This window comes from Salvia hispanica, chromosome 2 (assembly GCF_029641045.1).
Source record: "Salvia hispanica isolate PSC_SH4W2 chromosome 2, Shi_PSC_v1, whole genome shotgun sequence".
Lineage (NCBI taxonomy): Eukaryota > Viridiplantae > Streptophyta > Magnoliopsida > Lamiales > Lamiaceae > Salvia > Salvia hispanica.
Window position 1 is genome coordinate 33,716,090 of NC_142693.1, and position 27,228 is coordinate 33,743,317.

Sequence of the window (27,228 nt, forward strand, 5' to 3'; positions counted from 1 at the left end):
TTCTTGTATTAATATTCTCTCCTTTCCTTCGTAGTTGAGTCATTTTTTCATTTCAGGAAGTTCCCTCATAGTTGAGTCATTTCCATATATAGTAACTTTTTCCTCTTTCTTACTTTACTCTCTCTTACTTTATTTTCTCTACTTTATTCACTTTTTACTTTATTCTCTCTACCTTTTTCTCTTTCTTACTTTTTTATGTATTTATTTAACACACTTAACATTCATTTCTTAAACTCCGTGCCAAAAAGTTCCGCCTCAACTATGAGGGAACGGACGGAATAATAATTTTATCACATTCAATGCTTTAAACGATAGGTGAAGAGTTTTGTTTGAAATTTGCAGCATTTGGTCTCAAAGCAGCCTCTGTGTTTTTAACACAACATAGAATCCATTCTCGACTCATCATTGCGCTTGCGGTACCTGAACAAAAAAAATATCACCGGCAGCATTTAGACTTGTAGTTAATACATGAAAATTATGAAAAGTAGATCCATTATGAAGTTATTAACACTAATAAATAATTATCTATTAAAAATCTAAAATAAGTAGTAATGCATAGTTGGTAGAGTAATAGACTATCAGATATCGAAATAAGAAGTTTTTAAAGTATTGTTAGTGGGGAATGAGTCGCACCTTATTAAAGAAAAATGAGTTTTCAAAATTAAAAAGTTCATATTTTCAGAGACAGACTAAAAATGAAAGAGTTACGAAACTGAAAAAAAAATGAAAGAGTTCATAATTTTCATAATTTTGAGGGAGGGAGTATAAAATCAATGAATCCTAGCCAATTATCTTTACACCTATATAGGGAGTATAACATAAAAACTGTAGTTAAAAAATAAAAAATCAGAACGAAATTAAAATTGAGAAACCAAAAATGAGAAATGATTTAGCCCTATAAAAAAATTAATAAAACTTCCATTGAATTAATTGAGTGGATCCCAAACGCTGCAGGTCGGACCGCACTTGGGTCCCGGCCCGCGGCCCACCGTGTTAAATGCACCAAACTTTCGGTCTGGGACGGTCTTGGTGACACAGTCGCGTCCCGGGGCCGCGCCCGGGGTCCGTCCCGGCCTGGTGTTAGGCGTGCCCGTGACGCACACGAAGAGTCCCGACCCAGAGTTGGATGTCTTGCGGGCCGGGCCGCAAGTCCCCTTCATTTTTTTTCCTTTTTATCTGCCTGTATATACTCATTTTGTGCACCATTCTGCCACACTTTCTCCATTCAATCCTCTTGTATATTTCATTATTTCCGGCTTCTATGTCAACGTTGCGGATGAGCCACCTGATGGAGTTGACATCGAGGGATACCTCGACAATGTCGAAGATCGAGCTCGAGTTGCACCATGAGATGATCGTCTGCCTTCGCGCCAAAATGAAGAACTAGTTTTTCATTTTATTTTTATTTTCTAGGACTTGTAATTTTTTTTTTCTAAGATTTGTAATTTTCTTTTTTTAGGATTTGTAATTTTCTTTTGTCGACTGAATAATAAATTTTCCCGATTTTAATTGTTCAACGTATTATATTTTATGAGTAAAATAGGTTGAAGTTGCGAATAGTGCAATTTAATAGGTGTAGCCTGGGATAAGGCCTGCAGGGTTAGAGGAGTTGCGTCCTTGGGCAGCTCCCAGAGTCTGGCCCGGCCTAGGATTATCTGATACGGGACGTGCCGCAACGAGTCCCGGCCCGACGTTATTTGGGGTTTGGGCCGGACCGGGACTCAACTTCATAAATTTTTATTTTATTTTATAAAATTCAAAAAATTTCCTATATATACCACTCCATCCATTTTAATTTTAATTCAACTTCATTTCTCTCACTCTCACCCTAAAATTCAAGCGGATCTAATTGAAGAAATTTGGAACCGCAATTGACTTATGTTTTAATGTTTTTTTTTTGGAATTTTAAAATTTCAATGTTGTAATTTTCTATTTTCCGACTGAACATTGAATTTTCTCGGTTTTAATTGTTCAACGTATTCAATTTTACGAGTAAAATAGGTTGCAGTTGTGAATAGTGCAAAATAATAGCTGTGGCCTGCGGGGTTAATGAAGTTGTGGCCTGAAACCCCAAATTTAGGGAAATGATGACGTGGAGGGGACTTGCGGCCTAAATCCGGGATGGGGTTAAGGATGCCCTAAGTGCACAGTTGCCCTTCACCACTCTAAGGGTTAAATTGTCCAGAAATCGTGCCAAAAAGTGCAAAAACTCTTACTTGTGCCTACATGGATGTTTTTCATAATCTACTTATGAATCATACTGTGGAAAATATGTCTTGCATATTAAGGATTCATACTGAGCCCACATAACATTCGTAAAATTGGGAACGGTACTTGTAATTTTTTACCCAAAAAAATATCGTACTTCTGTTTATATAGGCTCCATTCCAAATTTATTTGAAGTTTTATGGTATCTCTCAATAGAATTTATTAATATGCTTGTTTTTTGAAATATGTAAATAAAATCAAGCAAAATCCACACAAAAAAGTCTGGGCAACATTACCGTTGATGGAATCATAGAAATATATCGTTATATATTCACATTAAGAAACAAAGAAAACGAAAAAGGAAATCATATTATGTTAATAATTACTACTCCATGAGATATAGTATATGAGAGAAGAACTGAAGAATATCAAATCTATAGGCAAAGATTAGTCATTAAGTGCATGAAATATATTAACGCAATTAATTATGGAATTATGTATTAACTTAATTATATTAATGTCAATAAAAATTAAAATATACAATTAAAAGAAGAAGAGATCAAAAAAGAAAAAAGAAAATGTTATTATTATTATTATTATTATTTTTATCATTTAGTACAAAATATAATGCGGAAAATAAAAGACTAAGAGCATCTCCAATGGTCGGCTAGCGACCGGCTAGCCGATTCGTCGCGCTGGCCGATTGGCTAGCCGAACCATTGGAGTCGGCCAGCGCAAAATCGGCCAAAATTTCGGCGTGCGCTAGCCGATCGCTCGGCGCTAGCCGATGCGCTGGCCACCATTGTGGCGTGCCGATCGGCCACTGATCGGCCAGCACCGATTTTCGATTTTTTTTTTTTAAAAAAAAAAAACCTATATAAACGCGATTTTCTCTCTCTCTAAATTTTTGTACAAGAGCAACATCTAACGATGGACACCAACAACTAGGCCCAATACAAAATTAAGAACTAAAACAGAAACATGTCATACCGTCGGGCCCCCGTTCGGCTAGCGGCAAACTAACACAGATTCAAGGCATACTAACATTTTTTAATGTATTTTTTTAATAAATTAGTGAGGAGTAGAGTGGGGCGGTGGCTCGTGTGTGGAAGCCCGGATTTTTTTTTATTATGTAATTCTTTTTATTTTTAGTTAATGTACTTTTTTTATTTAAATAAAATTAACGAATTTTCTCCGTATATATGTCGTAAATTTAATTCTGTATTGTGATTTTAATTCCGTAAATGTAGTATTTTTTGAATTATTTTTGTTGCGGCTGGCCTATGGCTGGCCTAAATCTGATGTGGCAGGTGGATTTTTAATGCTGCTGACGTGGCAGGGGGAGAAACTGCTGGCCGATTTCTGGCCGAAGTACCATTGGAGAATGGAGATGCTCTAATGCAGAAATGAAAAGAATGGGAGAATTATAAAGACTACATTGTATTGGTTTCAGTGATTTCTTACAATGGTTATGCTACCATTTAAAGGCTCTAGTTCTAGCTATACATGGAAAATATATTCTAATTTCACAAGTATTTTCTTGATTTGATTTTCCTAGGACTGGCTAAATATACCGTAATACCGAAATACCGCACTTATCGTACCGAAAAAATATCGAAAATACCGAATTTACGGTATACCGCAAGTTGTGGTACGGTATGATCCGTACCGATAGATTTCGGTATGATAAAGGTATAGATTTTTCTATACTGCGCTATACCGCAATGTACCGCATTTACGATATTTGCCAAAAAGTCAATATATATGTTGTATTTAAAATTTATATAAAAAATAGTTAATATGTTAAAATCCCTTACCCTACTTTCATATTTTAGTTCAACCGCCCCCACCCCCCCAAACACACACACGCAGAGATGCAAATCAAGTCAACTGTATAGATTTGATTGTGGTGTAGTTTTAATCATTTGGACATTATTTAAATAGGTGAAATTTTATTTTAAATATTTGGCTATAATAGAATTTTTTTGGTATGAAACACAGGTATTACGATATGCCATACCTTATTTCGGTATACCGTACTCGGTATGCCATACCTTATTTCGGTATAACGTAAAAGTACAGTATACCGCATAGACGGTATGGTAACGGTATCGGAAATAATCATACATAATTTTCGGTAAGGTATAGGTATGACATTTTTTTCATACCACAATTTACGATACGGTATGCGGTATGACATTCTCGGTGCGGTATACCGTACCGTGCCAACCCTAGATTTTCCATAACTTTTAATTGACTTTCCTCTATTATTCTCTCGCCATAGCATCATATTTTAATTTCTTGTGTTACCAATTAATTGATTTTTCCATTCCAACAATCGTATTTATGAATTGTTATCAATAAAAATACACTACAGTACTTTCTTGTGTGGTTAAAATTAGAATATCTATTTTGCACATATTTAGAGTGATTTTCTTGTTCTAACTGATACCAAATTCCTCTGTTTTATCAAATTATTAAAAATCTTGGCTTAGTAGATCCCATATTGAATTAGGTAAATGGAGTATTTTTTTTTTTTGTTTATTTCTGTTATATCTGTGAATATACTGTATGTGTTTATTTTCAAAGGGATATATTAGGAACTTCGCATAGCGTCATACGTATTTGACTTGCACCAATCCGCAGTCCCCACACGTAATAAAACCCTTTTCCCCAAATTCAAAACCCTCAATTCGTGTCCAAATTGAGAATCTGAGATCTAGGAGAACAAATAACGAAATCGAATATGGATGCGCTTGATTCAGTCTTCGATCCACTGAGAGATTTCGCCAAGGACAGCGTTCGTCTCGTCAAGCGATGCCACAAGCCTGATCGCAAAGGTAATTGAGCTAGCTTTTCTTAATTATGGTTTGGTTCGACGATTTAAAGATTGTTTTGGTGTATGAAGAAACCAGAATTGTTAACTGACCTTTTGAAATTTGATTTTCGTGTAGAGTTCACCAAGGTAGCCACACGGACAGCCATCGGGTTCGTCGTGATGGGATTCGTTGGTTTCTTCGTCAAGTTGATTTTTATCCCGATCAACAATATTATTGTGGGCGCTGCTTGATTTATTTCGTAGGTACATTCCCTGTCTTCAATTGCGGTTTTTTTACTTTGGTTTATGTTTTGAATTTGATATGTTTGCTGTTTCTGTTGCTGCTGATTGTGTTATACCGTGGACTAACTAGGAGCTTAGTGTGATTATTCGGAATGAGTGAAAAATGAATACATTGTTCTCCAAATTTGTATGCAGAATGAGTTATATAAATGGATCAATGAATCCCCATCTTTTTAATATATGTACTGAAGTTTGTCTAGTTCTAGACTTCTAGTGCTTGCTGTGGAACACACAAAAATCATATGAGCTACAGAGCTTGAAAATTTACAATGCCCGGGATTTAGGAACTGTCAACTTAGATCAAAATAATGAAGTGGGAAATATTACTACAATATATAGGTCAAAAGAAATTCCATTTGTGGTTTAGCATTGGTATATGGTGTATACACATATCCACGGAGATCTGTTTTGACAATTTGATTTGGGGAGATTTCACATTCTCTGCATACTGGAATGTCCCTTTTGGGCCTTTTGGATGTATATTCATCATGAAAGATTAAAAGGAAAATGGAATTGCAGTGTTTATGATGAGGGAATTCAGAGATCATAGCTTTCCGTTTATTATTTACTACAACTACTATTAATTATTCCTAAATTATGTACATGAGATTATGATCTCAATGACAAATTTGCAGAGTGAATTTCTATTCTTGATTATAACAATAATTTACTTGATGAGAAGGGTTACCCCCCCCCCCCCCACCACACCCCACCACACCTTCTTTATATTGATATAGACTACTTGGAGTGGGGTGAAGTATCTTGCTTGATTTGAATGGCGTGAGATAAGGTTTGGTTATTATATTGGCAATATGTATAAGCTAGAGAGTAAACTTCAAATGTCGAGTTAGCGAAATTAAATTTGTTCATAGCAAATTTCTCATGTTTTGTTGGTTTGCTCTAAAGCTGCACTTGATATAAAGAAACAGCTAGAAGATTGTATCTTCCAGTGAGGAAAATTGTGACGTATGTTAGCTAGAACGTTGATGATTTTCACATTCATCTTTTCTTCAGCCCACAATGCATAGAACTCATATCATTGATGATTATGCTGTAACAGCACTTCACTGAGATAAAATCATAAAATGTGTGTCTCAGGAATTATATGGACTTTTTGCTTCCTTACTTATCACACACCAACTATGCTCACTTGAAACATCACTTTAATGAGATAAAATCATAATTTGCGCGTCTCAGAAATTATATGGAGTTTTTGCTTCCTTGCCTCACTTGAAACAATTAGAGTGGTGTTAGCACATCCTACTTTGAAAATTCACCTTATGTTAGCTTTGCAGTTGTGATACTATTAGGCTGTGTATAAGATTAGTTTCACTAATGAAAACTATTATTTGATGTGCAGGCTTCCAGCTATAGAATGAGAACCCCGGTGAAGCAGATTGGTTGCTCGGATTTTATTTGTCTGATTTCTTTATATTGTAGAACTTCTTCTAATCTTATGCACGATGTCTTTTTCTCCATTGTAAACACTTCCAATACATGATTTTACTGTTTATGTTACTACATGTTTCGCATCTACATTGTGCTCACTGTTCGATAAGTTAAGTTGAGTTTACTTTGAACCAAGTATGTGAGTTTTTGCTATTTGGTGTTCAATTCCTAAAAGTACGTATAGTAAACTCAGTAGATTTTTGATAAATTTTGCTTCATTAGTTTGGTGAGCGATTTAGTGACTTAGTTATACGGTCGGGTACTTGGTTGTTTGGATGATTAATTAATTTGAAATATGAAAAACAATTTTTATTACTTTATTCAATTTCAGCATTATTTGTGAATTATATGTTCACTATCAAAATTTAATATTTCCTTTATTCCATAAGAATATACATTTTTTTCAGTTTAGGAACTCTTTTATCTCTAATGAGGTGGGACTTATTATTCACAAACAATAATTTAGTTATTTTCTCTCTTTATCTCTCTTTTATTTTAGTACAAATCTGTGCCGAATCCAAAGTGTCTATTCTTTGGTGACGGAGGGAGTAGTATAACGTGAAAATCACGGTTTCAGGAGATGCAATGTTCCGTGCAATAATTATTGATATTGTGTGCGTTTTTCAGATGTCTTTGTCGAGTAGGTTATTTTTCATAATCTATTATGAATCATATTTTGAAAAATATATCGTGTATATTAAGTAAGGATTCATTAAGAGCATCTGGAAGCGTTACAATTGCACTTGGAATCTGGCTCGGGTCTGGGCTATGACTAGGGCCAGTCCCGTTATGGTCTGGCCTAGCGTTGTGTGATCACGGGCCGTGACCAGTTGCGGTCTGGCCCAACTTTGCAAACGCTAAGATTGGACCCGGACCCCATTCCTTTTTATAGTAGAAAATTAATTTTTTAATTTTTTTTACCAATTTAAACTCCACAACATTTTCATTCTTTCTATATTATTCCAATAAATTTTTCAAAATATAATTGCTCAACGTTTTTAATTTTTAGAAATTGTAATTTTTTATTTTTTTTGAAATATAATTGCTCAACATTTCAATTTTTAGAGTAAAATAGTTTGAAGTTGTGAATAGTACAATTTAATATTTGTAGCTTGAATAGGACTAGAGTTGTAGCGGAGGTGCTTAAACGGTTCTTCGGTTGTCGGTTAACCAAAACCGGCCAGTTAATTGAGGAACGGGAATCAGAAAATTAGTTTCGGTACCGATTTCATATTTTAGACAACAACATAATCTGATTATTAGTTCACATGTAATTGGATTACAATTCATTTTTTTAACGTAAAATTTGATATACTAATAAATCTAACTTGATTTAATTAATATTGAACTGAAATAAAATAATTTGAAACATTGAGTGATTTTTGGATTTAAACCGTGCTAAATATGCAAACTCAGTTTTGTGAATATTAAAATGTTTAAATTGCGATACTTTGAATCTACTATTATTTTCATAGTTCAATTTTGACAACATAAGTTTGTTTTTCATCTCCAAAAGAGCTTATACAAAAAATACAAGTATATTTCATACGATAGAAATTTAGCGCAATAACAAACTTGATGTAATAATTCATTTAACATTCGACTTTAACCCATTTGTGGAGAATTTATTAATTGTCCCATTTTAAACCAAAAAGTCACAACAATATCAATTAGTACGGAGTATTTGAAATTCCATTGAACATTTGTTTAGCCAAAAAAAGAAAAGAGAATGCAATTCAATTTTAAAACTCCTTTAGAAAAAATTGCTAAATTTTAGAACTTTTTTTAAAAGAACTATCAACATAAACTAGTATGACCTACTATTTATTAATTCGTTTGATGATTCTTTACAAAATAGTACTCCCTCCGTCCCAAGATAAGTGACTTGTATTCATTTTTGGGGTGTCCTACTATAAGTGACCTATTTCCATTTTTAGCAAAAAGTCATCTCTTTTACTTTATTCTCCACCTACTTTATTCTCTCTTCTCTCCTCTACTTTTCCCTCTCTCATACTTTACTCTCTCCACTTTAACTTATTTAAATATCATTCCTTAAATTCCGTGCCCAAAAAAAGTAGGTCACTTATCTTGGGACGGAGGGAGTACAACACTTGGCATTATCATCAAATAACGACATGAATATTATTGTATTGTTTGTTTATATTTTATACTCTTACTCTTACACCAAATATCATATATCATTTCCTCCCATCACACCGTTTCACATAGCATTTCCTCCAGTGGCATCACAACACATATATGAGCATATTCATTGCTCATCCACCTCATCATCACAATCAACATAGATCTATATCAATTCAAAATCCATGTTCTCAATAATTTCCTTATACTCGCATTCATAACAATCGTACCCAGAGTTCTTTCATAAAATACATAAATTACATCTGCATATCAATCATAATCTACTTTACATACATCACCCAATAACATACTATAAATTAGCCAAGTCATAACAGAATACTCAATTTCATAATTAACACACAATATTCATACACAATCATATTGTTTATGCGTAATTGCATCAGCGGATATATTATTATAAAATTTGTTTATATAAGCATAACCACTAATTTAAGTAAGAAAAATGAGTATTAATGCTGGATATCCTACCTCATAATGTCCAAAAGCCTTCATTCGTTGTTTCCTTCGGCCACGCACCATTTTCCTTCTTTCAATTATTATTTGCTGTTTGTTCATCTTTGTAATATCGTACATATATTCCATATCAATTTTATCAACAAAACGGGGGTATTACGATAAGTAAAATTCTTTAGAACGTCTATTGTATTTATTTGTACTTAGAAACATATGTAAATTAGAGCTACACAATAGAAGAATTCCCCAAAATAACCTTCAATTAGCTAACATACCTTTATTTCTTCTTTCAACTTTTGAAGCATTTCAAATTCACTGCATTACACTATTTTTAAATAATTAACTGCTTTTGCTCGGAGTAACACTAGAGTCGAGCCCTATAACAAAAGAAACCTCTTGAAGTCTAGTTTAACTTACAAAAAGGTAATCACAAAAACTCCAGGGGATTAAGGAGGTATGGCTGTTTTATTACAGCTTGCCAATTTGTAACAGATTCTGGCGACTGTTTCGCATGAACTTTTAATAAATAGCAAACGTTGGTAAAATGAGTTGAAATTTTGAAGGGGCCTTCCTATGACATGAAAATATCTACAGAAAATTTTATAATGAAATTTCCAACAGTTTTGAGTGGCCGAAACTAATTAGTACAGTAGGGAAAGAACAATACTAATTACAATTTACTTTCGAACAATTATGCTCAATAGTAAGACAATATATATGTGTACATTATGGACCAAAAAAGACGGATTTTCCTTCCTCTTTTCCTAACTAATGACACTCTTCCAAAACCTTAGGTCAATAAACATCTTCTCCATGGTTCTTTACAAACCCCATAACACAAGCTTCCAAAATCATACTTAAATATCAATATACTCCAAACTCAATTAAATGCATCAAACTAAGTTCTTTATTTGATTCCAAGGTTTTAAACCAATCCCAATTCATATCCAAAGTTCTACCTTTTATTTTCGAATCATATTTATACACAAACCAAGCAATCAAAACAAACTCACCAAGGCAAGCACTCGTCCTATTGGTTCCTTTCATAAGAGTCTGGATTTTTTTCATCCATTTCTAGTTCTGAGATTCAACATTCAAGCATAGAGGATAACATGAGTAAGTTAGAATTTGCTATTACCTTAATTTCACAAGCTTTGAGATTGGGGTGTTGAACTTTGTGCTATAAATCTCACTTCCATGGAGACTGGAAGAGAAGGAAGGTGGAGATAGGTCACATGGGATAGAGGAGACCAGCGGCACAGCAACGTCGCGCCGGAGAGATAATAACAGCGACGGTTTCCCGTGATGGAGAGAGCCGAGTTAATGGATGAGGATGCTCGGTGTGTGTAAAGCGAGAAAAATTATTTGTGCAGAGATATAGAGAAAGACTTCACATTTCCATCCTTTTCCTATTTTCTTTTCTTCACCTCCCCACATGCCACGTTTCTCCCTTCTTTTTTTTTTGTATTTTCTTTTATCTTTATCCTCATCCGCGTAAAAGATCACATCCCGATCCTTATTCTTCTTCTATTTTGATTCCTCTTTATTCTTTTCATATTTTTTTTTTCTATTAATAACTATCACTTGTACATATATAATATAGGAGTACACAAATTTTAATTCTTATATTTATTCCTATTTTCTATTATTTTATAAATTTAAGGTATTACATAAAATCATTAAATTAAAATTACAAATAAATTCAATTAAAGTTACACATCGGTTCCGGTTTCGGAATTTATGAAAAATTGAAACTGGTTAACCAGTGCAGTAAGAACCGAAACCGGTCAAATGAGCAGGCCTTATTGTGGAAGTTTTGATTTGGTGCAAAAAAAGGCGAAAATGGTGATGTGGAGGGGACTTGAAACCTTGATCGAGGATGGGGTTATGGATTCCCTAATAGAGGCCAACATGCCATTTAATTCGTAAACTTGGGTACATTTTCAACCAATTAATACAGTACTTCCACATTTATTTAAGTTTTATGGCATCTCAATAGAATTTATTAAGAGTATCCGCAGTGGTGCGGATCATCGTCCGCGCCCGATCGATCGTCCGAGGAAGAAGCGCGGACGATGCTCATCGTCTGTCACATTGTCCGCTGCTGTGGCATCGCAGACGATGCGACAGACGATGCTCACGCATTTTGTTTTTTCCCAAAAATTTTTCTTATTAAAACACTACAATTCTCTACCATTTCACACACTCCAATTTCACATCTCTTCAATTTCTCTTCAATTATTCTCTCTCATCGTTTTCAAAATGAATCCCGACGACTACGATTTGAGTACATCGAATGGCTGCAGACGGGCCTTGACCCGAGCCTTGTTCGATGTCGTTAATGAAGCCAAGGCGGAATGCTTGGGACAAACGCAGCGGAGGAGGCGGTGGCGCGGGTCCCTCGCCCGATACGACGTCGGACGTATGTCCCCCGCGAGCACGACGTAGCGCACGAACGTCTATTCGCATATTATTTTACCGAGAATCCAAGGTGGGGCCCGAATATTTTTCACCGACGTTTAGAATGAGCCGAGATCTTTTTATCCGCATTGTGCACACGTTGGAGGGACGTGATGAGTACTTCCAGTATCGGGAAGACGGGATCGGCAGACCCGAACTTACGCCGTTGCAGAAGTGCACGGTTGCGATCCGCCAGTTGCCCTACGGCACAACAGCGGATATGTTCGACGAGTACCTTCACGTCGGGAAGACAACTGGTCGCGAATGTCTCAAGACTTTTTGTAAGTTAGTTGTGGATGCTTTTGGCGACACATATTTGCGACGCCCGACTGCTGATGATTGCCAGAGTCTGATGCGGATGCACGAGACGGTGCACGGCTTCCTAGGGATGCTAGGGAGCATCCGACTGTATGCACTGGCAGTGGAAGAACTGCCCGACGGCGTGGAGAGGCTAATTTACCAGTGGCCATAAGGGCAGCCACCCTACTATGATCCTGGAAGCCGTTGCTGACCACCGCCCCTGGATCTGGCATGCCTACTTCGGTGTATCCGGGTCGAACAACGACATCAACGTCCTCAACTCGTTCACCCTATTCGCTGATCAGTGCAGGGGTCGCGACCCGGCCATCGAGTTCACTGCCAACAGCCGCAGACATCATATGGGGCACTACTTGGCCGATGGCATATACCCAAGGTGGCCTATTTTTTTGAAGACGACCAGCTGGTGAGAGGAGAGTCTTGTTTGCGGCAAAGCGGGAGTCCGCGCGGAAGGATGTGGAACGGGCTTTTGGGGTGCTCCAATCGCGGTGGGCAATAGTGAAAGGTTCTGCGCGTTTCTGGTACAAGGAAGTCATCGACGACGTCATGTATGCGTGCATCATCATGCATAACATGATAGTCGAACAAGAACGTGGACATGTCACCGATTGGGTGGATGATGAAGCCGGACTAGCTCCAGCACGGCAACCTCGCCTGTCACTCGAGGATTACCGATGGGCTTCGGTGCGATTCTACAGCGACAGGCCTCAATGCGCAGCCAACAAGACCATACTCAGCTCATGACCGACATGATTGAAGAAGTTTGGAACCGCAACCGCCGTCGTTGAGAATTTGTAGTTTTTTTATTTCGTATTGTAATGTTTTAATTTTAATGAAATGAAGTTTTTTTTTCCAAATTTTGAAGTATTTAAATATTCAAATAATAGATAAAATGCTTAGGGCGGGCTATAGTCCGCCCCACTGCAGGTGGAATGGGCGGAGGATAAAATACTGACGTGGCGGTGCATAGGGCGTCGCTTAAGGCGTCCCTCTGTGGATGCCCTAATAATGCTTGTTTTTAAAAAACATTACATAAATAAAATCAAACAAAATCCTCATAACATTAGCGTAGATGAAAATATATCGTTATATATTCACGCTAAGAAATAAAGGGAAAGAAAAAATAAATAAAAAAAAGTCATATTTATGTTAATAATTACTACTCCGTGAGATATTGTAGTATGAGAGAAGAATATCAAATCTATAAGCAAAGATTAGTCATTAAGTTCATGAAATATATTAACGCAATTAATTGTGGAATTTATGTCCCACCTATTAAGTTAAATTAAATTTATGTCAATAAAAATTTGAGTATACCATCTAAAAGAAGAAAAGACCAAAAAAAATAAAAAAATAAAATAAAATGTTAAATATGGAGCTTAAAAGGAAGCCAATGAGGAACTACATATTTTATTTATCATATTTATAAATTGTTTCCTTATTATATAGTATTTCCATAAAAATATAGTAGTACTACACTTTCTTGTGTGGTTAAAAATAGAATATCTATTTTGCATATATTTATAGTGATTTTCTCGTTCCACTGTTACCAAATTTCTCTGTTTTTACGAAATTAATAAAAATCTTGGCTTAGCATGACCCCATATTGAAATAGGTAAGGGTATCCACGTTGGGACGCCCTAAGCGACATCCTATGCACCGCTACGTCAACATTTTATCCTCCTCTCATTTCACCTGCAGTGGGCGGACTATAGTCTGCCCTAAGCGACACCCTAAGCATATTACTTTTATTTTGTATTTATATAATTTATGCAAATTTATCAAGCAAATAAAAAAAATAAAAACAACACAATTAAGGCAAATCCTACATTTAATTAATTAAAAAAAGAGTTACAAAATAAGAAATTAAAAAAAATATTACAAACTAAGAAATAAAAAAAAAAGTTACAAACTAAGAAATTAAAAAAAATGCCCCATCGGCTCGTCTAGAGTAGTCCAACCTCCGGCTAAGGCCATCGATCATCCGCTGGATGCCTTCTCTTTGAGTCGGGTTGGTCGCCTGCATCAGAGCGTTGTGCGCGTCCAACAACGTCCTGTAGTCGGAATAGGCCACCAAATCCGTATAGGCATGCGACGCAGCCGAAGTCTCGCTCGGGGTCGGGCTCTGGGGCTGGTCAGACGGCGCCGCGGCGGATGTGGTCGCCTTGCCCTTGCCCTTGGCAGCCTTCATGCCAGGGGGACGCCGGGAGGACATCGGTATGCCGGAACTCTCATCGTCGAACACCGGATTGTTGAGGTCCATTGGAGACGCGTCGCTCTCGCTACTTGTATAATCAGCGAAGGTGCGCTTCGACGCCCTCTTCCTCGCCGCCGTCGATGGGGGAATCACATCACCAACGAACTTCTGCTTGTCCCTCAAGAGCGTCCAGGATTGGTAGTGCTTGAAATCGCCGTACAATGACATGTACGACTGCATCGCTTTGTCCCGCACATCCACGAGACTCTCGCCACTGCGAGTCGATGTTGGTGTCGAATGACCGGTATTCGTCGGGTTCTGTTCTGTACCCGGCCATCGTGCACCACCGAACATCGGACTATTCGGATTTGGGTAATCTCCGGAATCCATTTTGCTTGAAATGTAGAAAATGTACCGTGAATTTGAGAGTGAAGAGAGTGAAAAATGAAGTGAAAATGAGAGGTATATATAGGTTTTGAAAATTGAATAAAATTAAAAAAAAAACGGAAACGCATCGCATCGTCCGCGTCGTCCACAGTGGCTGACGATGCGACGGACGATGGGGTATCCTCCGTGCATCGTCTGCGGATGATGGTTAACCCATCGTCCACGATGCTGGAGTGGCGGAAGATGCGACGGACGATGCATCGTTCGTCGCATCGTCCGCACCATTGCGGATGCCCTAAATATTTTTTTGTGTATCTATGTTATATTTAAACTCCGTGGGGAGTGTTAGGGTGCCATCACCTCCTAAATTAATACCATACCACCATTCCTAGCCAATCATTTGTACACGTGAACGAATAATAAGCTGCCACGGTAAAAAAAAATTCTGGCCAGCAATATTTTGTACACTATATAACAATTTTTCTTGGCCAGCAATATCCAATACGCTATACAACAATCTATAGATTGTTGTGTAACGTTTATAATATTGTTGTATAACTGGTGTCTAGGTGTCACTTTAAAAGGGGTTGTCGTTTTAACACAAACTTATACTCCATATATGTTTATTTCCAAAAAGAAATAAAGCATATCGCCATGGGTGAATGAAAGAAGAGCGACATTGACAGGCGGTAAAAGTTAACGAGCAGCACGTGCACATCTTCATTACCGCGGTTAAAAAACTTTCCTTCTTTTATCATTACCTTTTTTTCAGCCTTTCCTTCAACTCTCAAAACCCTACCACTCCTCCCTCTCTATCTCTCTCTTATACTCCATATATATATATACACACACACATGAATACATACAATCACGCACGCTTCTCGGAACTGATTGTTCACATTCGTCTCTCTCCGAAAAACTCCAAAATCAAATGTAAAAACACAGACACCAGAGCTGCTGAATCGCCTTCTCCTTCTCTGTCTCACTCTATTTCGTGCTTCCGTTCTGTCGCAATCCTCATATATATGTGTTTTTTATTTCACGCATTTGGTAGGAATTGGGGATTTTTGTTACTTTATCATCGCTTTTATGAAAGATATTTTACTTTCTCAGCCCCTCTTTTGTTTTTAATCGGGAATCGGAGCCTCAAAAATTCGGCTCTGGGGCTCTTTTCCCGGGATTATCATAAAAGCTGTGTCGCCAAACTTTCCTTTATTGAGCTTCAATTTTTGAGAAATTTCAATCGATTTCGTTCAGATTCCCCATTCTTCTTCATGCTACCTGATGTTTCAAAGTCAAAACTCTAGCTAGACTATGCTTTTCCAGTAAGTACACTGATTATTAATTGAAGCTTTGAACGCACAAAAAATCTCATTCATCTTTTCGATTTGGATTTATTCGTGTGCATGAGAGATTTCTGGCTTTTGAAATCGTTTTTTAGTTGTGAAATCAAGTCATATCACACCTTTCTTCTGCGATTTTTTTTTTTCCGGTCAAAGATGAATCGAAGCATATCTGTAAAGCTGAAGTCGGTTTCCGTCCGTGCATATTTTGCAGTTTCTCTTTGGCGGTGATTTGCTAGCTCCCTGCTGCTGTTAAGCTATAGCCTATTTAGGTTCTAGCTAGCTCCGAGTTGACTCGCCTTAACTCGGCCGACACAGTGCGATCGTAGAGAAATGAATCGCGAATCGCCATCGCTTCAGCTTTCGTCGTTATTGAAATTGTTTGCCGTCACATCGTTGCTGCTAATCATAGGAATCTACACCACAGGTACGTGCCTGTGTGTGCGATTTACTGATTTGCCGTTTTCTGTTAAGATTAGCCTTGATTTTTTGGATTTGTGTGATACAAATGCAGAGAAGAAGAGCTCAATCAATGGCGAAAACACGATTGTCTCTCCGATCACTCATCGCAAGCTGCTGATTACTGGTAAAATTTCAGATTAATCTCACTAAAATGGAAGCATTGAAAGTGTAAATTGTTGATTCTCATTTGTACTACATTTCTTTGCAGGAGAGGGGAGAGAAAATGGCGTGGAGCCAAACAGGATATGGAGCGACAAATGCTCGAAATCGGACGTAATGATAATCCAAGGTGCGACGCCGCCGCTGCCGAACGGGATTCCGACGTACACGGTGGAGATCAGCAACACCTGCGTCTCCGGCTGCGACATTTCCGCCATCCACGTCAGCTGCGGCTGGTTCAGCTCCGCCCGCCTTGTCAACCCGCACGTCTTCAAACGGCTCCGTTTCGACGACTGCTTACTTAACGACGGGAAGCCGCTCCGTAACGGCCGGACCCTCTCTTTTCAGTACGCCAACACCTTCCGTTACGCCCTCTCCGTCTCCTCCGTTAGCTGCTGATATATATATTGAGAAACTGGTTTTTTTTTTGGTGAGAATTGTAAATGGGATTTTGTTTAGTTCAAGAAGGATTAGTTTTTTTGAGATATTGAGGATTTTTAGCTGATTTTGTGAGAGGTGACAGTTGTGGACTAATTTCCTGTTTTTTGGATGTAAATGGAATATCTAAAGAATACTGCACAAAAGTTGTACCTCCTCTTTGTTTTTTTTACAACTATAACTATTGTTTTTATTTATTGAGATATCATACTTTCAATTATTGAGATTATTGTTATTGTTAAATTAGTGAACATGTTGATGACTGAAAAGAAGCATGCAGTTCTCAGAATCATAGTCATTTGGGGGTGTTATTGAATGTGAAAATATGTCTAGCTAAAATGCTAAATAGGGCCATTGGTTGATTGCAAAACAATTAATTGCATACCAAACTATTGTTTAATTTAGGTAAAGTAGCCATTTTAATTACCAAGTTTGGTCATATGTAACATGTTCAGTACTATAAGGGGTTCTGTCTATTCCTTATATGAGTAATTCAGAAAAAAATAAATAAAACTTTGTGATTAAATAATTTATTTTCAATCTTAATAGTGCATTTCTTTAATTTATACTTCTATAGGAATTATAGTCATAGCCCCATTTAACAATTTTACTTACTATAGACTCTTATTAAAACAAAAATGAAAAACAAATAATGAATTCATTCCTGAACTCTACCCCCCATGGCCCCAACTGAAAGGTATACAAATATACAATCTAATAAATGAGTTAGTTTATATATAATCCACTTTTTCTCACTTCAGTGTTTATTTCAATTATTATGCGTCTTCTACGTTTGGCATCTATCTAGTTCTGGTGTTAGTTAAACATCCTTTTTGTACATTCATTTAATTTGTTGGAGTTTCAACATTATTTAGATTATTATTATTATGAATTTGAATTCGAATTCGGAAAACAAAAGTACAATTTTTAGTAGTAGTATTTGAGAAAATTATCATCGCTGTTTCGTTTAAATTTTCTTTTGTGAAATCTTGTTTTGTCAATTTATAATAAATGCTCTTCATTATTGGATAATAACTTTGTTGTTTCTTCTTGCTCAATGTTTTTTCAGGCAGATAAATTGGGATTGTTTTAAATGTTTATAAAACAAATTTTGCTATGTAGTATTTGTTGCATGAAAAAACATTACCACAATTAGTTAGATTACTTCCAATTCCATTTAAAATAGGAACTAGCCGTTAAAAAGTATGAATTCGAAAATTAAAATTTGTTACCAATTTATTAAACAAAGTGACGAATTTATTGTAAATAAATTCCAAATTTATTTAAGATTGTGTTTTTATTATACTGATTACAACACAATTAATATAGAATTTATGCCTGAGAACAACTCCGTGTCCTCTTGCTATATCAAACTTTAACTAATAAATGACGCCATTAACAAAATAGTAAACTCACATTAAATAAAATAAATTAATGATTATAAAATTAATATACTTTCACACGCTTTTTTCATCTTCTTTACAGACTCTCTCTCTCTCTCTCACACACACACACACACTCACACTCATATATATATATATGAGTATACAGTCATGCACGATTCTCGGAACTGATTGTTGAAACTCGTCGCTCTCTCTATCTATATATCTCTCCTCCAAAAACTCCAAAATCAAAGGTGAAATGGCAGAAATATCAGAGTTTCTTCATACACAGTGACCTTCTGATTCACAATTTCTGCTTCCACTCGCGAGCTGCCGATTCACAATTGCTGCTTCGTCTTTTCCGTCTCAGATCTGCAATCACTATTTTGTGCTTCCGTTCTGCTCTCGATGATGCTCTGTCGCCATGCTTATATATCTGAATGTGTTTTTGTCTCATACATTTGGTACGAATTGGGGATTTTTTGCTACTTTATCATTTGTTCGTGAAAAAAAAATGATTTCCTTTCTAAACCATTAGTGTTTCTCTTTGGTAATCGTAGAAAAATGAATCGCGAATCATCATCGTCATTATTGTGGCGCCGGAGGCTTTCTTCATTCACGGCGGTGTTTGCCGTTACATCCGTGTTGCTATTCACTGGAATCTACACTACAGGTCTGTTTACTGAATTACTGTGTATTGTAATGTGTATTTCCGCGTTTCCGAGTCGAGTTTCATATTTGAAAATTCGATAATTTGAGAGTTGGTCGAATTTGTGATTTGTTAGTTTCGGCGACAACGCTCTCTCAAACTTCATTGATTGTCTCGTTCTTGTATTTTAATTTTATCCGCGATCAATTTCGGTCGATTTTCCTGTAACTGTAACACTATTCAAACAAAAGAAATTCTGAGCGAGCAAGGACGTGTTTGAGTGTTTTGTTTTTGCTAAATGTAGTAGTATAGCCATATATGGTCCCCAAACGTGTAATCTTCTGCTGTTTTGAGCTTATTTTTGTTTTTATCTGCATTTGCATTTAAAATTCGAAATTAATAGTTCAAAATTACTTTGTTCAGATAAAAAATTCATGAAGTTAGGGTCAGTTTTATCGGAGACGAAGATTAAGAGCTCAACCTCAATCACCGGGAATAACCACCAGATTATCTCTCTCTCTCATCGCAAGCTGCTAAATAATGGTAATTCGAATTATTCTTCCCTAATTGTATTTACGAGAAAGTCGTACTGTAGTGGGAGCTCCTGCAATAAATGGAATTTGGATTATGCATGAAGAGAGAGAGAAAGAGAAAGGGGAAAAAGTGGAAAAAGGTAGAAAGGGGGTGAGGTTCTGGTATAACCAGTGGGTATATTGGCTGGTGCTTCTCTGCGCTTTATGAATATTATTGTGATATGATAACACGCACAATATGCTCGGCATATGTGCATGTATGCATACTCTGCCATGGTTTCTGCTTTTATGCATTACTAGCCTTGAATATTGATGTTTACATGCAAAACACACACTGAGAGTTCTGCCCCCACTGTGCGCACTGTGCGACAGCCTTAGCCACCTCTTTCTCTCTCAGTGGTCGCGTACGGTTTTGTCCCCTTTTCCCCTACGTGTCGTTTTTCCCAACCCAATTCCCCCTTTAATCAGCCTACCACCCTAGTTGTAGGGTACAGCTACTAGCTGGTTTCTACTTAGACATAATTCTTGTGCAATAATACCATCTTGTAATTATGTTAGTCAATTAATTATTTAGGGTTGGTGTGATTATGAATGTGTGATAGAGAATTTACTTGCTCCTGCACGTGTGCACCTGTGCTTGAATTGAATGGGGGGAATGTAAAGTTTGGGTCTTGAAATAGCATAGAGATTGATTTACATTGAATTAAGGAGAGAGCTCTTTTCTCTATGCACACACATCTTTATTGATTGAAAAGTCCCTTTCTCATTCCCACTGGCATGTCTTCCCAAGAAAATGCATTTTGGCCTTTTTTCTCTTTCTCCACCATCAACAGCGACATTTCAGTGAAGACTCACAACACAATCTCTCTTCGCGTAGACACCAAGTTAGAAGATTTGGTAGCTTGGGAAAAGGGTGTTTCTGTGGTTTGAGTTTTGTCATATTCATGTAGAGACTAAAAAAGAAACATTTAATGAGTCAAAATGTGGCTTTACAGTGATTCTTGTTTGCACAGGAAAGGGACATGAGAGAGAAAAGGGTGTGGTGGAGCCAAACAGGATATGGAGCGACAAGTGCTCGAAATCGGACATAATGATCATCCAAGGCGCGACGGAGGCGCTGCCGAACGGGATTCCGGTGTACACGGTGGAGATCAGCAACACCTGCGTCTCCGGCTGCGACATCTCGGCCATCCACGTCAGCTGCGGCTGGTTCAGCTCCGCCCGCGTCGTGAACCCTCACGTGTTCAAGCGGCTACGCTTCGACGACTGCTTGCTTAACGACGGGAAGGCGCTCCGTAACGGCAGGACACTGTCTTTCCAGTATGCTAACACGTTCCGTTACGCCCTCTCCGTCTCCTCCGTTAGGTGCTCGTGAATGCACCACGGATATATGAGATATGTATATACAGAGACCAGAGTAGAGGCAGATCAAATAGTACAAGTTCAGTTATGATTTTAGTTTAACAAAACTCTTTTTTTTCGTCAGAAAATTGTAAATGGGATTTTGATTGATTCGAGTTGGATTAGTGTTTTGGTAAGATGGAATAGCATTGAAAATTTGGATGGGAGTGACAGTTGTTGATTAATCTCCAATAATCATAATATTGTAAATTTGTAACACGATCACAATAATGATAATGTTATAATTTTGCATTTATGTAAAAAATGAGAGACTTTAAAATAGGTATGTTATTTGTAGTATATGAATATGTAACTGTGGTTTCTAAATTAATTGAGTAAATCAGTAAGAAATAATTCAAAATCAAATAATGCAAGCGATAAGATGTGGTTTGGATAGAGCTCTGGAGACTGGATTCATTGAACTTTGTTTTATTTGCAAGTCATAATTTTTCTATCAAATAACAAATTTATACTAGCCATATTGAAATTATCTATAACAAATTTATGTACTTACAATTAATGTTGCTTTATTTTCGTCCATTTACACAAAATAATACTATAACATGAATTTTAATGTATAGTTGATAAAATAACATCTAAAAAGTGAAAAAATGGTTTCATAAATAGAAATGTACGTTTTTGTAGATAAATTAAAGGTAAAAAAAAGTGATTATACGTATTTTTCGTTGAAGAATTGAGTATAAAAACACTCCATAAAAATGTGTCAGTCACATGAAATGTATGGATGACTGATGATTAATTTCTGGATAGTGAATAGTGGAGAAGACATGGAAGAATTTGAGGTTTTCAATTTAAATCGAAATTTGCAGCCCGAAATTTCGGCGATTCAAGGAAACAGTTTGCACAGTTTTGAAGATTTTATAAGAGAGAACTAATTTGACTGATGTGACCATAAAATATACGGCATGATATATAATTTTGAATACTCAATTTATTTAATTCTCGATATGAAATAATGTCGGATTTAAATAATTTTAATTATTGAAAAACAATCGGTAAACTTTTTTTTTTTAAATGTTTATAATTTTTTTTTTGCAATTTAGTGGAATTTCTTATTACTGTACTTGATATACTCATGTTCATGAAGTAATTTGAAATTGTGTTTTTTAAGTACATTGCATTTTTATCACTTTTCTAATATTAAAATTAAAATATAAATTGAATTGTGGTTAAAAATGAGAATGACCTTATTGTGAGCATTATGGCTAAATAAAGTTTGCTAATGTGACATGAAAAAATGAGGTTTGAAAAAATGAGGTTGTGACGAGACAGAAAACAATATCTTCTTGTGGATGCACTAGATATGTACCGAGTGACTGCAATGATTAATGATTCAATAACACCTGAACTTTTGGAACCATAATTTTATTTCAATAAGTCTATGCAACCAAATTTTGTACAACCAAAAATTGATTTATTTGAGTAAAAAAATAATTTATTTATGCATTTAATTAAAAAGTATAGACATATATATAGTATATGGAATGTGCACAATATTATGGTATTTGTGTATAATTTTTTTAAATTTTTTTGAACCATAAAATGTAATTAATGCATACTTTAATATAAATTTAAAATATAATAGAGAAATAATTCAAATATAAAAATAAAAAATTGAAAATGAGGCTAAAGACTAATAAATTGGTTTTAATTTGTTAACTAATTATATCTATTATTTTAATATTTAATTAATATATCAAAATTACTAATATAATCTTGTTTTGGTTGTACAAAATTTAGTTGTTCATCATTGCTCATTTTATTGTGATCTAATATATTTTAACGGAATCAAGAGTGGGAAGTAGTAAAGATTTTTTTTGAACGAGGGGGGAGATATAACTACAGTCTACAGAGGAGATGAGTAATCTTTTTCCTTCATAAAAAACATTCATTTTTTTTATTAATATTTCATTCCATCCTTTCTATGCGGAACTAAGAGCATCCCCGTCCGTGCTCTTAAATAAGAATACGAAGGTCGGCCCGAACCCACTTTTACTCTTTGTTCTTAGAGCATCCGCAATGGTCGGCTAGCGACCGGCTAGCCGATTCTTCGGGCTGGCCGATCGGCTAGCCGAACTATTGGAGGCGGCAAGCGGCTAACCGGCGAGCCGATCGGCGTGGGCTGGCCGATTGGTGGGCGCTGGCCGATGCGCTAGCCGATCGGCTAGCCGCCATTGTGGCGGCCCGATCGGCCAGCGCCGATTTTTGTATTTTTTTTTCAAACCTATATAAACGCGATTTTCGTTTCATTTTCATTTGCACCACTTGTTTTAACGAGTTTTCTCGCTCTCTAACTTTCTGTACAAGAGCATCATCGCGCGATGAGTAACACGGGTGGTAGCGGTGGTGGTAGTGGTGGGGATGCTGAGGAGTACGAACGGAGGATGAACGAGGCTATGAATGCCTACATGAACCGCGAGATGGAGCGGTACATGCGTAGGGTGGAACAGCAGGCGATACCTCGCCCTCCACGAGTTGTCCACCGCGAGCAGTGATTGATCGGGATCACGTAGCTGCACATCAACGGTTGTACGACGACTACTTTTCAGAGTACCCGCGGTTTCCCGCCAACATGTTCCGGCGGCGTTTTAGAATGCGCATGGAGTTGTTTATGCGCATCGTTGGGGCATTAGAGCGTCAATATCTGTGTTTCCGCATCAGGCACGATGCGGCTGGCAGACTCGGCCACACCCCTATTTAAAAGTGCACGGCGGCAATCAGGCAGTTGGCCTACGGAGGCGTGGTAGACATGTGGGATGAGTACCTCCACATCGGTGAGTCGACAGCCCTGAAATGTCTGAAGGATTTCTGTGGGAGCATGATAAGCGTTTTCGGTGAGCAGTACCTTCGAAGCCCTACTCCCGAAGATTGTCAGAATTTGATGCAGATGCACGGGGAGAAGCATGGGTTCCCCGGGATGTTAGGCAGCATAGATTGTATGCATTGGGAGTGGAAGAACTGTCCGACTGCCTGGAAGGGGGGGGCCTACACGACCGGCTACAAGTCAAAGAATCCCACGATAATCCTCGAGGCCGTAGCTGATTACCGGCTGTGGATCTGGCATGCGTATTTTGGGGTAGCCGGGTCGAACAACGACCTCAACGTCCTGAACTCGTCTCCCCTCTTCAACGAGAAGTGCCAGGGCGTCGGTCCAGCCGTCTCATTTGTGGCCAACGGCAACCGGCATGATATGGGCTACTACTTGGCGGATGAGATATACCCTCGGTGGCCGGTCTTTGTGAAGACGATCAGACAAACAAGTGATGAAAAGAAGGCCTACTTTGCGGAACGACAGGAGTCGGCGCGCAAGGACGTGGAGTGTGCATTTGGTGTGCTCCAGTCTCGATGGGCGGCAATTAAGGGTCCAACGCGTTTGTGGGATGTCGGATGCGTTTCCCAGATAATGTACGCCTGCATTATCCTGCACAACATGATCGTCGAAGACGAAGGCGTACAACTGACTAGTTGGGTCAATGACGATGAAGCCGGTCCAAGCCACGGAACGGCCACCCCTAGTGTACGACGTGGGGTACCTCTCGATGAAGCCGGCCGCCTCAAGGAATTTGCCAACATGCGCCAAGTGGATGCTCATATTCAACTCCAAAAGAATATAATTGAAGAGTTGTGGGCACGGAGGATTGCACGGCGATAGTTTTTTTTTCTTTATTATGTACCTTTTTAAATGTAATTTTTTTTTATCTATGTACCTTTTTTAAATGCAATTAATGAATTTTCCCGTATATGTCTCGTAAATTTAATTCCGTAATTTAATCGTAATTTTAATTCCGTAAATATAGTATATTTTGAATTATTTTTATTGCGGCTGGCCTATGGCTGGCCTAAATCTGATGTGGCAGGTGGATTTTTTAGTGTTGCTGACGTGGCAGGGGAGAGAATGGTTGGCCTATTGCTGGCCTAAGCACCATTGCGGATGCTCTTAGGCAAGAGCACAACACCAACATCCATGCTCTTCCGTAAGGACAAGCTCAAGGGTCCCACCTGTCCAGAGCCTTTATCCTAGCGGCAAGAAGCTTAGACATCAATGTATGAGGTGCCGAGTTCGAGCCCTCTTGACATCTGTTATAATTTCCTAATTTCCTCATTTCTTAGGAGTTTATTTGTAATATCCTCCTTCGTATAGGAGTTTTTTTTTTTTTTTTTTTTTAAAAAAAAAAAAACTCAAGGGTCCCACCATTCTATTATTCGATTTAAATACTTCAACTACTAAAAAAATTTCTACAATATAAAAATACATTAAAATATAAAAAATACATAATTAATTCCTAAAAAATAAAAATTATATAATTAAAATCCTAGAAAATAAAAATATATAATTAAAAGCCTAGAAAATAAAAAATACATAATTAAAATTGTACAAATTAAAATTTACATAATTAAAGACTACAAATTACATAGAATAGATGAGAATTGTGTAGTGTGGTGGGAATTTTTTTTGTGTTGGAGTGATGGTATTTATAGATGAAAATGTGAATTTTGGGGTAAAAAAATTGAAAAATAAATCAAACTGTGCAGAAAACGGTTATAATTTATTGAGAAGTGGGAAAATAATTTTTTAATTAATTTTGATTTTTTTTTTTTTTTAAAAGAAAAAATCAAATTTGCCAATGGCTATGCCGTTGGCCAATCGCAGCCTGCCACGTAAGTTTGCTCAGCGGCACGGACGTGCTCTTATTTAACAGCAGCACTGTGCCGCTGGCATGGACGGACAAGTTGCAGCGGCGGATAAGCGGTAAGCCGTGCCGCTGGCACGGAAGGACAACTTACCGCTGCGAATGCTCTAATAAGAACTTTGTGGCAATTATTGTCATGCAATTATTATTATTATTAAACTAATAATAAATTCAATAAAGTACTATTGTATTTGGTACTGCTATAATTAATCAGATGAGCATATAATTGGGCTTATATATTGTAAACTGGGTTTCGAGTCCAATTAATTCATTGTTTTGGCATTATTTTGAGCGCTGCTTATGGATTTTGGGACCAAATGCCCAGTTGGATTTTGATGGACTCCATTTCACTATTGGGCTGTTCACAATTTGATTTACATTTAAACCTATTTATGTAGATTAATTTGGTTCACAATTTGTAAAATATGTTTTGGTTTATATTTTTTTTAAAGATATGGTTTATTAATTATTCTTAGTGTATTCCGATTTTTTACTTTTATTTTTTATTTAATTCTACTTTTGATACAACTTTTTTGAAGATCTACTATATTTGATTTTTTATTATTTGGTTTTGTTTCAATACTAATACAACTAATTAGTTTACTCCGGTTTCAAAAAATAATGATAAAAACTGATTTAATTCGATAATTTCAATGAGGTAAATGAAGCCAAATGTTGATCTACATTCTCCTTTGAGTAAATCAAAACTGGTCCGGAATATATGCTCATTTTATGATTTTGGTCATAAACTTTTTCTTTTGAATTTTTTGATCCTGCATATTTTAAATCGGACAACAATTGGTCCTGCATTAACAATTCCATTAATTTTATAACGGTCAACGGATTGAACCCAATTTTGACCAATTAAAGATCTTAATAAAGAAATTAAAATAACAAAATGCAATTCATAAATTTGTATATTTCTTTTTCTTATGCGGGCTGTCCGCCGAGCGGGCGAAAGGAGGTGTTGATGCAGGAACAGACCAGCGGCGGCACACCAAGGTCTTCACGCGGGCAGCAACAGCAGCTCGAAGGAGAGAGCTCGACGGAGGTGAGCTCCCCGGAGTGAGAGAGCTCACCGGGAAAGAAATCGCAGAGGGGGAAGATGCCGACGGAGGGTCGGCAGCCCAATTGGAGGGGCGATTTCGCCAGGGGAGGAGGGCGAGGGAGGCGGCGGAGGTGCTGCTGTTTCTCCTTCGATTAAGGTTTCCCCGATTTTCAGATTTGGATTTAAGATGTGAAATGGAGAGAGAGGGCCGGGAGGCAGCCGACGCTGGTCGACCTCCGGCGAGGCTGATCGGCGACGGAAAAGAGAAGAAGGAAATCGGAAGTATACTGCCGCTGCTGTGATTGCTTCAATTAGGAATTCTATAGATTTGAGGAAATTGGGAAT

General features: G+C 37.2%; 3 protein-coding genes and 1 long non-coding RNA gene across 6 annotated transcripts; 3 read left to right on the forward strand and 1 right to left on the reverse strand.

Annotated features, from left to right (window-relative positions):
• The first annotated feature begins 4,837 nt into the window (after positions 1-4,837).
• On the forward strand, positions 4,838-6,913 carry LOC125210097 (protein transport protein Sec61 subunit gamma-1). 2 transcript variants are annotated; one of them, XM_048109684.2, is made up of 3 exons: positions 4,838-5,048; positions 5,163-5,286; positions 6,690-6,913. In XM_048109684.2, exons 1-2 carry the CDS (start codon positions 4,955-4,957, stop codon positions 5,276-5,278), a joined length of 210 nt encoding a protein of 69 aa, XP_047965641.1. In that variant the 5' UTR covers positions 4,838-4,954; the 3' UTR covers positions 5,279-5,286; positions 6,690-6,913. The 2 variants fall into 2 exon arrangements, with proteins under 2 accessions (XP_047965641.1, XP_047965635.1); XM_048109678.2 differs by having other exon boundaries at positions 4,846-5,048; positions 5,163-5,290.
• A 2,054-nt stretch (positions 6,914-8,967) lies between these two features.
• Positions 8,968-10,871, reverse strand: LOC148932233 (uncharacterized). The gene is made up of 2 exons (XR_016135201.1): positions 10,533-10,871; positions 8,968-9,062 (listed from the first exon to the last, which is right to left on the reverse strand). It is a non-coding gene; the product is annotated as an uncharacterized LOC148932233 (long non-coding RNA).
• A 5,398-nt stretch (positions 10,872-16,269) lies between these two features.
• LOC125193292 (TPD1 protein homolog 1-like) lies at positions 16,270-17,270 on the forward strand. 2 transcript variants are annotated; one of them, XM_089063513.1, is made up of 3 exons: positions 16,270-16,530; positions 16,579-16,685; positions 16,773-17,270. In XM_089063513.1, exons 1-3 carry the CDS (start codon positions 16,433-16,435, stop codon positions 17,117-17,119), a joined length of 552 nt encoding a protein of 183 aa, XP_088919639.1. In that variant the 5' UTR covers positions 16,270-16,432; the 3' UTR covers positions 17,120-17,270. The 2 variants fall into 2 exon arrangements, with proteins under 2 accessions (XP_088919639.1, XP_088919638.1); XM_089063512.1 differs by having other exon boundaries at positions 16,270-16,685; positions 16,770-17,270.
• A 1,485-nt stretch (positions 17,271-18,755) lies between these two features.
• Positions 18,756-21,253, forward strand: LOC125201128 (protein TAPETUM DETERMINANT 1-like). The gene is made up of 4 exons (XM_048099074.2): positions 18,756-19,004; positions 19,101-19,213; positions 19,613-19,732; positions 20,736-21,253. The coding sequence occupies exons 2-4, from the start codon at positions 19,105-19,107 to the stop codon at positions 21,095-21,097; spliced, it is 591 nt and encodes a 196-aa protein (XP_047955031.1). The 5' UTR covers positions 18,756-19,004; positions 19,101-19,104; the 3' UTR covers positions 21,098-21,253.
• Positions 21,254-27,228: the final 5,975 nt, after the last annotated feature.

Coding starts and splice junctions, on each gene's coding strand:
- LOC125210097 (XM_048109684.2), top strand. CDS start 4,955: ATGGATGCGCTTGATTCAGTCTTCGATCCACTGAGAGATTTCGCCAAG. Junction 5,049..5,162: donor CCACAAGCCTGATCGCAAAG/GTAATTGAGCTA, acceptor ATTTTCGTGTAG/AGTTCACCAAGGTAGCCACA.
- LOC125193292 (XM_089063512.1), top strand. CDS start 16,433: ATGAATCGCGAATCGCCATCGCTTCAGCTTTCGTCGTTATTGAAATTG. Junction 16,686..16,769: donor TCGCAAGCTGCTGATTACTG/GTAAAATTTCAG, acceptor ATTTCTTTGCAG/GAGAGGGGAGAGAAAATGGC.
- LOC125201128 (XM_048099074.2), top strand. CDS start 19,105: ATGAATCGCGAATCATCATCGTCATTATTGTGGCGCCGGAGGCTTTCT. Junction 19,214..19,612: donor CACTGGAATCTACACTACAG/GTCTGTTTACTG, acceptor TACTTTGTTCAG/ATAAAAAATTCATGAAGTTA. Junction 19,733..20,735: donor TCGCAAGCTGCTAAATAATG/GTAATTCGAATT, acceptor TTGTTTGCACAG/GAAAGGGACATGAGAGAGAA.